At 60.1% G+C, this 8,966-nt stretch overlaps 3 protein-coding genes across 3 annotated transcripts; 1 reads left to right on the top strand and 2 right to left on the bottom strand.

Moving 5' to 3' along the window:
• Positions 1-272: 272 nt before the first annotated feature.
• On the top strand, positions 273-4,095 carry FIBRA_04959 (uncharacterized protein; the record flags this gene model as incomplete). The annotated part of the gene is made up of 8 exons (XM_012326740.1): positions 273-809; positions 866-922; positions 983-1,129; positions 1,194-2,934; positions 2,992-3,269; positions 3,332-3,463; positions 3,520-3,765; positions 3,823-4,095. 8 exons carry the CDS (start codon positions 273-275, stop codon positions 4,093-4,095), a joined length of 3,411 nt encoding a protein of 1,136 aa, XP_012182130.1.
• Positions 4,096-4,492: 397 nt separating this feature from the next.
• On the bottom strand, positions 4,493-6,031 carry FIBRA_04958 (uncharacterized protein; the record flags this gene model as incomplete). The annotated part of the gene is made up of 1 exon (XM_012326739.1): positions 4,493-6,031. One exon carries the CDS (start codon positions 6,029-6,031, stop codon positions 4,493-4,495), a length of 1,539 nt encoding a protein of 512 aa, XP_012182129.1.
• Positions 6,032-6,336: 305 nt separating this feature from the next.
• Positions 6,337-8,655, bottom strand: FIBRA_04957 (uncharacterized protein; the record flags this gene model as incomplete). Its single annotated transcript, XM_012326738.1, has 1 exon — positions 6,337-8,655. One exon carries the CDS (start codon positions 8,653-8,655, stop codon positions 6,337-6,339), a length of 2,319 nt encoding a protein of 772 aa, XP_012182128.1.
• Positions 8,656-8,966: the final 311 nt, after the last annotated feature.

Below are 8,966 nucleotides of genomic sequence, written 5' to 3'. Positions count from 1 at the left end.
TGGGCGGGCGGGCACGCGACGCGAAGGGGGCAGAGACGCCGCTGATGGTGTTCGAGAAGCACCTGCGCGAGCAGGGCCTCGCGAGCAAGGTGTGGAGGGTGCGCGAGCAGGTGCGTTCGTGTGTCCGGGGCCCTCGGGCTGGTGCCGCGCGTGGCTGACGCTGTGTTTCCGCCCTGGTTCGTGGCTCGTTCATTTCGTGCTCATTTCGTGTGCGTCCCCGTGTGCGCTCCGTGTTCGCTTCGCGTGGCGGACGGTGTGCGGTGCAGGCGATGATGACGCTCGTGCACCTCCGGCGCGCGCACCACCTGTTTCCCATCCGCCCGTACCTCCCCGCGCTGGTCGAGGCTCTCGAGGACACGGATGGCGCCGTGCGCGAGTGCGCGCGCCAGTCCGTCGTGGAGCTCTTTACCGGCCCGGGGGTGACGGACGCCGCACGGGCCGACCTCAAGAAGGAGATGACGAAGAAGGGCGTGCGCAAGGGCATCGTGGACGGCGTGCTCGCGAAGGTGCTTGCAGGTGGGGGTGGCGGGGCCAGCACGCCGGGGACGCTGAGCGAGGCAGGCTCGGAAAACGGCGACGCCGGGCCCAAGGAGTATGTTCCGCCAAGCATTGCACTCATGAACCGGCGCCCGGGGCAGAGTGCAGGGACTCTCACCACGGGCGCAGCGGGCGCGCTGCCACGGGCCGTGAGCCAGGGAAGCGTCAAGGACATGGCGCGACCGTCGAGTCGGGCTGCGGTGGTATCTCCCCCGCTCGCGGAGAGCGTGGGCGCCGGAGGCGGGAGCGCGCCAGACGTCAAGCCCGTTTACGTGAGTGCGGACGCTTTGTACGGAGGATGACGAAATGACGCGCTAGATGTTTGAAGATCGCGTCTACACACGACTTGGAAAATGAGTTTGCTTCCATGCTCCGGCATTTCGAGGTGCTTCGCATTCAGTGCTTCCCGCCGTATTCCGCTGATCGCCCTGTGCCCGGCTTCTAGGGCAAGGAGACGGAGCACAATTGGGCTCCGCGTGAACAGTCCATCCAGCGCGTTCGCGGGATGCTCAAGGGCGAAGTCCACGAGCGATTCGCGGATGCTTTCTTGCTCGGCCTCAAGAATGGATTCATCAATGCCTCTCTCAAAACAGTAAGATGTCTTCCACATTCGTGAATGTTGGAACAGTGGTCTGATTCGGTTCGTCATTCGACAGCTCGCTAGCCTGCGGACCACTGTAGCAACGAACACTTGTTCGCTCTACGTTGAGCTCGCTATCACCCTTGGACACGCCTTCGATCCGTTCTGTGACGTCTTATTGACTCAATTGCTCAGGATGGCAAGTCTCACGAAAAAAATTACCGCCCAGCAATCTCAGGCCACGTTCGTTACCATCGTGTCCCACACATCAGCACAGCCGCGATTGGTGGTTCCACAGCTGTGGAATTCATTACAAGACAAGTCCATACAGATGCGTTCATTTGTCGTCGGGCATATCCAGACGTACCTGGAGGTGCACTGTGCGCATTCTAAACATGCTATCGAAGCCGCGGGTGGCGCTGAGACCTTGGAAAAGTGCATTAAAAAAGCTCTTGGAGACCCTAATGCAGGTGTCAGAGAAAATGCTCGCAGGGTGTTTTGGGTATTCGATGGCGTCTGGCCCGATAGGGGTAGGACAATTCTGGATTCTCTGGATTCTGTTGCGAAGAAGCAACTAGAGAAGGTTTGCCCAAATCCCGAGGCACTGGTGGCGGCACCTATCGCAACGCCCAAGCCAAAGAAGACCAGCGTCGCAGCGGCAATTGCGGCGAGCCGAGCGAAGGCGAAAGCCATTGCGACCGCGCCCCCTACGCTGAGACATCAGGCGACTTCGACGTCTCATGCGGCGCGGGCAATGTCGCCAACCAGACGCGCCGTGTCGCCCGTGTTGTCGAGCAGCAGCTCCATGGGTGCTGTGCGCGCATCGTCGCCCGTAGGCCGGTCATCCCCACCACGAGCGAGGATAGTATCTTCGACAATGTCACGGTCCGTGAGTTCAAATGCAGTGCCATCGACGAGGTCGCCAGGACTGTCTCCGCCCGCTTCGCCGCCGTCCCCTACCCCTACCGCAGACGCAGCGTACCGTAGGCGCGTGTCCTCCCCGCTCGTTGCTCGGTCTACATCGCCGACTGGCAATGGCCATTCCACGTTCAGACGCGCGATGCAGACTGCGTTGCCAGCATCGCCGCCAAGTTCGGTAGTCGCGTTCGGGACGCCGACGCCTCGGAACCCGCGAGCTGGCATGGCAGCAGCAGTTCCCCTTCCTCGTGAATCCTTGTCGATAGCGGCGCTGCAAGGCGTGCACGGATCGGAGGAAGAGTCGCTGCTGCTGGCGACGAAGATCCCGATTCCGGAAGACAGTGACTCTGATATGGACATCGACGACTCGGTGAACCTGATCTCGTTCTCGACGCCGTTCGAGATGTACCCGCCGGCGAAGGGGACGCGATCTCAAGCACCGTCGTTCTCACCGCAGTCGAGCACCTCGAGGCCCGGCATGTCAAATGCGTTGTCGACGTCGACCAGCTCTCCACCCAGTGGAGTGCCGCAGCCGATCGTGGAAGATGCACTGCGTGCACGGGCCGAGCAGGCGGAGAGTGCGGCAGAGCGCCTGCTGGAGCTGGTTGAGCCGGACGAGGATGGAATGCAGCCGTCGTTGATCCCGCCGTCGCTGCTGTTGCGGAACGGCGGCGGGTCGCCGGGTGGAAAGGCGAGCGCGGCAAGCATGGTGACCCCAAGTGCGGCAAGGACGACGTTGGCGGCGCCGCGCACGCCAGTGAACCGCCAGGCAGCTATCATGCGGCGGGCAGCGCTGTTCGAGGACAGTCCTGCACCGAGCAAGAAGCTGGGGACGCTGTTCGACATGGTGCGGGGGGAGTCGGTGAACGCAGGCGAGTGGTGGAGAAAGCGGACGGCACGTGAGCAGCTCGGTGGCAGACCTCGTCCAGCGGAAGTACTGATGGCTCCTTTGACAGTGATTTCCTCCGCAGCGCCGGCGAGCACCGACGATCCGGCACATGAACTCGGCCAGGCCATTTCCGCCCTTCATGCCGGCCATGCCGACGTCCCCGCCCTCTCCCGCCTTGCCCTCCTCTCCCTCCGCCATCCCATCGACGACGTCCCCACCCCCTTTGCTCTCGCCCCTTCGCCCCCCATCCACTCGCACCTTCCGTCAGACACCGAGCTATGGACGGGCCAGAAGGCCTTTGATCGCTTGCTCACCGCGCTCGTGCAATTTTTAGATCCCCAAAAGGTGCCTTTCCATCAGCGGTCGCAGACGCGTGTATATTAATTACCTTTGCCCTTCTTGTGCAGGACTGCGAGACGCTCGAGTATGGCCTCATCGTCCTCTGGGAATTGCTGGCCAATCAGGCCGCTCTCGTCGAGGGCAGAGAGGCCGAAATCTTCACAGCGCTTCTCCAAGTCAGGTACTCTGCTCGCACGTCCGTCAGTAATTTATCTGTTCGTGATTTTGACGTTACACCCTCTGACACATCTGATAGATCATGCAAGCCACGAATATGTTCCGAGACGCCCTCACCAGCCGCATAGAGCCCGTGTACGGCCTCACCACCCTGCACGCTTGTCTCCGCTCCTTCCGTGACTCGCCGTCTCCGTCTCCGTCTAGCGTCGAGATCAAAGATGGAACGTACGCCTTCGGCCTCGTCGCTCTGGGTAAGTTCGTCCTTCGATTGCCGCCAGAGGTCTTGGAAGAAGAGCTGCCGCGCCTCCGGACCACATTGATCTCGGTGAGTTGTTGCATTCTTCTTTCCTAAATGGCGGGATACTGAATATGCGGTTATCAGGCGCTCACGGACTCGTCCACCACTTCCTCGCTCGTCGTCCGAGAAGCAGCCGCGGCCTCTATCATTGCAGCGCAGCTTGTCCTCCGCGACGAGACGCATCTGTTTGCGCTGCTCGACGGCCTGCCGGACGATAAGAAGAATCTTCTCACATACTTATTTGATAAGCACGGCTCACGGGGCAACGCAGAGGTCACTGGGCTGACTGGAATGGAGAAACTAGAACGAGAGATGCGGCGCCTCGACAACCGCACGAGCACGCCTCCTCGCACTTAGACTGCCGCGATCCATCAGAACTTTGCTGTCGTTAATGCCTTTCCATCTGGGTTTTCCACTCATAATACCCTTGCACTGTTCTTACCCATCCTTCACGTGTACCGCTGTTCGCTCTCTATTTAGTCAATGCAGTTTCCTGTTCGATTATCAATCAGAAGTACGATACAATACAGAATGATGGCGCTGCATCACGAGGTGCGTGCGACCGTGGGGAAAACTGGGACAGAACACGATGATGTAGGCGCATATTCCAGGCTTGCCTCGATTCTCTGTGATATTGTGATTACGCTCGTCGTCATCCGCAGACTGGGGTGCATATGCAGCGGAGACGGATTCATTGCGACCTACCGTCCAGCCGCAGATCGAGCCTAGGACATGATGTACCGGCAGAGTGTCTCTATTCAGTCGCCCGTGCTATTCTGGCCAACTGGCGCCGGCAATTGGCCATCGTCTCGAGCCTGTGTGCAAGGAGGGTGAGCTGTGCGGCAAGCCGCTCCTCTTCCTCGGCACGGGCGTGCAGCAGCTGATGATATTCCTCGCTCAAAGAAGATGTCTTTCCATTTGTGATCCGAGTACTTGCGAAAGGCCCAGACAGCGGGAGCTCCCCTCTGTCCAGCTTCAGACCCGGCGACTGTTCACGGGTGCGGGCCTTCCAAGCGCTGTCGGGAGGGTCTCGAGATGCGGTACGTGCGGCATGTCCAGCGGATTCTTGACAGGGCGGCGAAGGCGAGTCGATCTGGGAGCTCGAGCGATCTCTGGGAGGGCGCTCCTCCGCGCCTTGTAATTCGTCGATAACGCGGCGGAAGCCCAACACGGCGTCAGAAGTCAGCGGACCATGTCCATGCCGCTGGAGGACCGTCGTGAGACTCGCGACACCCCGCGTGAGCGCGGGATCATTTTGAAGGGCAGCTTGAGGGTCGCGAGCGTCGCGAGCGGCGGCATAGTCCCTCGAGCCCCTCGGTTCATCCGCCGAGGGAGGCAGAGGTACAGGTACAGGTACGCCTGCGGTGCTCGCGGCACTGATCGAGCACGGAGCAGGGTCAGAGTCGGAGCCGGAGCCAGAGCCAAGCGCATGCACAGAGCCGTCCTCCAACGAGTCGAATGGGCCGAGGAGCGGGGTACGCGCGCGAGCTCGGGTATGCTGCGCCCGCACCTCCCCTGAGGAGCCAGAGATAGCTGGCACAACGTCATCGTCGTGAGAAGCAAACGCACCGAGAACGGGAAACTGGGTGCTTAGCGGCGGAGTCAGCGGGAGCGACAGTGTGGCCCCTCCGCCGCCGCCGTCGCCGCCGTGGGAGGCCCGTCCACACAGAGGAGGGCAGGAGCACCCCCCTGTAACGGACACGGGGGCCAGGGAGGAGGAGGACCGTCCGGTACCGGTTCTGCACAGCGTCATGGACTCGCGGAGGCATACTTTCTCCCGCCTGGAGTGGGAGGGCGAGTGGATCTCCATGCCCGTGGGCGAGTCTGCCCACCAGGAGCAGTCCGGGGTTGCCACACGCGTCGGCGGTGTGCTCAGAAGAGTCCTGAGCTCGTCTGGACTGAGCTTCGGAAAATACTTCATGCGTAGTGGGGTGAGCAGGTAGTCGTATTTATCCCTGATTCCATCGGAAGACAGTGGATCAGACACGTCTGCGCCATGCTGGTATGCACAGCTCTCAGCCGGCTGGGAACAGGCCTGCAATGCACCAGCAGTGAGACCAGAATAGCGGCTGCCGTCAAGATCATGCGCGAGCAGCAAGGTCTGCAGTCTTCGTTCTTCTTCAGCTATATTTGAGGAGAACCTGTTGAGTAGGTCCTGATGAGATTCGAAGCGGGAGCAAGCACGGCTAGGACAAGGATCACTGCTACGGAGCACGGGTACATCACTAAGCCGTCTCCTACATTGTCGCCGAGAAACGGGGCTCGTATACAGATCATATGGCAGGAGGTACATGGCAAGCTAAGGCAAGGAACACTCAACTACCAGACCCTGAGTCGAACGTCGAGTTCGCTCGACATCTCAACCACACAACTTGGACCCACACCGACACATCACGTGATCCCGACGATCGGGCCTAACCAAACAGAACGCCACCGTCGGGCGAACGTATGTACACGCGCGCATTGGACGTGATGCAGTAGCCAGCACAGGGCTTCCCCCACAATAGTCATGCGGGTGACTAGGGAGTCCGAGTCAAATGACTTGCAGCGCGAAGATTCAAGAGAACTCACGTGAACAGCATGCACAAGAGTCAATGGTCATGACACATTGCCGCTGCTACAGCAATCTGACCACGAGACAGGGTAAAAATCTGCGGCAGAGGTCATCAGCCCGCGTGTGGTAGCGACAGACCCAGGGCGCAGGTGCGGCGCCGAGTCCTTCGCGGGGGACGTTGCAGACGGTGCCACCAGCCGGCTCCGCGCAAGGACCGCGCTCCTCGGGCTAAAGTTGACCTTCCGCCGCCACTCGTCCCGCGCGATGAAAATTCGCGTTCCTTTATCGCGCAAATAAACATCTTTTCCTGCCCACACCCTGCGGCCCAGCCGCTCCTTCACGCGCTGTGTCGTCCTGCCCACGATGTCCACCACGTGTGCGCGCAGCTGTTGCAGCGCCCGCACCTCGCGCTCTAGGATCTCAATGTGGACGTCCATGTCCAACGGCTTCGGACGGAAAGACGGCGCTGGGTCATGTGCGTCGAGGTCGACGTCGAAGTAGGGCATCCGGGGGACATTGATCGTTTTGTTGACAGCCTCTTCGGAGGCGGTAGAAGGACTAAAGAAGGTCGAAAATGCCGCGGGCGACACAGTAGGGTCTGCACTCTCAGCGTTGACAACGGTATCAGTCGAAAGATGCTCAGTCGTTAATGAGGCAGGAGCAGGCTCGCCTGCGTGGGGGTCTGGAGCAGGGGGGGTAGCACCTAGAGATGCTGAGGCAGCATGCAACGCGGAGTGTTCTGGGGAGGGAAAGGTACCCTCTGGCGATGTCGAGGCGATACCCAATGTCTGGGAGTCATACGGAGAAGGGTCGGATATTGGAGGTATCGAAGCGGGATTTGATGCTTGAGGCTCTGACTCGGGGTCACTGAGAGAACGATCCAGTGATTCTTCTGACCCATCTCCTGATTCTTCTGCTGACCAGCGATCACGCACGGCTTTGTAGAACTGGAGATTATTTTCTTTCCAGTGAGCCACCTGTGCGATCCTCCCACGGACCCAGCGCATCAGCTCGAGATTTTTATCACGGTTGGAAAGACCGAATACGGCGACGAGCATGCTTCGGTTTACCCCAAACGTGGGCTGTATGAGCTCCTCGCGCGGCTTGGTCAGACAGTCACGTCGCAGTTGCCTGTTCACCCGCTTGTCCAGATTTATCGCCTGTAGAAGGTAATGCCGTGCCAGAGAAGCGTTCCCAGCTCGGGAGATCCACTTGAGCAACATGTGGTAAGAGCTGGTGTTCGGCTCTGCGCTTGGCACCGGATATGGAGCAACACGGGGATTTGAGTAACCAAACTCGTCGTCTTCGTCTTCATCGAACGTGGCAGCAGCGTTTTGAGATTGTGGCGGAAGGGGGGTAGTCAGCACCTCGAACGTCTGCACGAGCTTAGACACCTCGCCGAGGCGACCGAGCATGTCGATAGCGGTGTTGAGAGCTGCAGTCGAGAATGGCATGGGATCCGGCGCAGTCGAACCGTCTGCAAAGATTATGCTCTTGGAACGGCCCGTGGCCTTGTCCCAGAGCTCCAGAGGGGGACGGTCGGGGTACGATAGGTCGATGCCGTACGCTCCCTTCATCAGCTTCGCGAAACCGTCTAGATCTAACGTCTCTTTCATTATGCGGATGGCCAAATCAACATTGAGGGATGTAAACGGAATATGGAGTGCTTCCATCTCCCTGAGCAGCTTAACTGACAGACGGGTCACATCAGAGACCACTTGTGGCCGCAGGACGTCCCAGCAAGGCAAGGTCAGCCGGTGGCAAAGAGCCTGCAAACACAGCCCGTACGTCTTTGGCGTCTTTTGCAGACCCACACGCGACATCTCGTTCAGAACCTGCATGGCACCTAGATGATGACCCACCGCGGCAAACTGCTCGAGCACAAAGTGGTAGTCCTCCAGGGTGGGACAGCAGCCCGAGGAACGGATATTGCGGATGACTGCTTGGAAGCGCGTCTCGTGCAAGTGTGGTCCCTGCCGCATTGGATCCCAGTTCATCGACCGCGCGACCTTCAGGCGGAGGTCGGCGGCGGGTGGGGTACAATATCGGAGGACAGCCTGGTGCACCTCCAGCGGGACGCTTGTCGGTTCTAGGAACGTGAGTAGGTCGAGGTAGGAACCCCACACGCGATTGGGCTCGGGACGCGGGCGGATGAGGAGTACGCGCCTGAGGTCGCCAAGCTTGGAGGCGATGATGACCTGTCCTGGGTTGTTCCCGCTAACTTCATAGTCCCAGATGTCGGAGGGAGAGAAGGTGCCAGCAAGACAGCGGGGGGCGGAGGTGTGGAGGCGGTGAGGGCGGGGGAGGGCGGCGGGGCGGGAGTGCTTTGGTAGTCTGATCCTCTTGAACGCGCTCCTGGACATTCCTGGGGCGACGCCCGACGGAGAGAGAGCGATGAGCGAGTCGTCGAGTCGCCTCAGTCTGGGGCCAGTGCCCGACGCGACACGAAAATTCACCACGTGCCCTCCCCCGATCCTCCGAGTCCTAGCGCCCGCCCTCCCGATCGTCTCCTGGCTACGCCACCAGCGCACCTCCCAACTTGCTCAGCACTGAGCAGCTTCAGCCAGCTCGTGCCATACATCGGCCCAATGTTCCTCCATATTCAACGCATTACCGCGGACAATCATCCATGAAGTCAACGACCGATTCTTTTGACATGGAGCTATACCTAAAT

Source organism: Fibroporia radiculosa (genome assembly GCF_000313525.1).
Source record: "Fibroporia radiculosa TFFH 294 genomic supercontigs, scaffold3720, whole genome shotgun sequence".
Lineage (NCBI taxonomy): Eukaryota > Fungi > Basidiomycota > Agaricomycetes > Polyporales > Fibroporiaceae > Fibroporia > Fibroporia radiculosa.
Note: the sequence above shows the minus strand (reverse complement) of the source record. Positions and strands in the feature narration are given on the sequence as shown.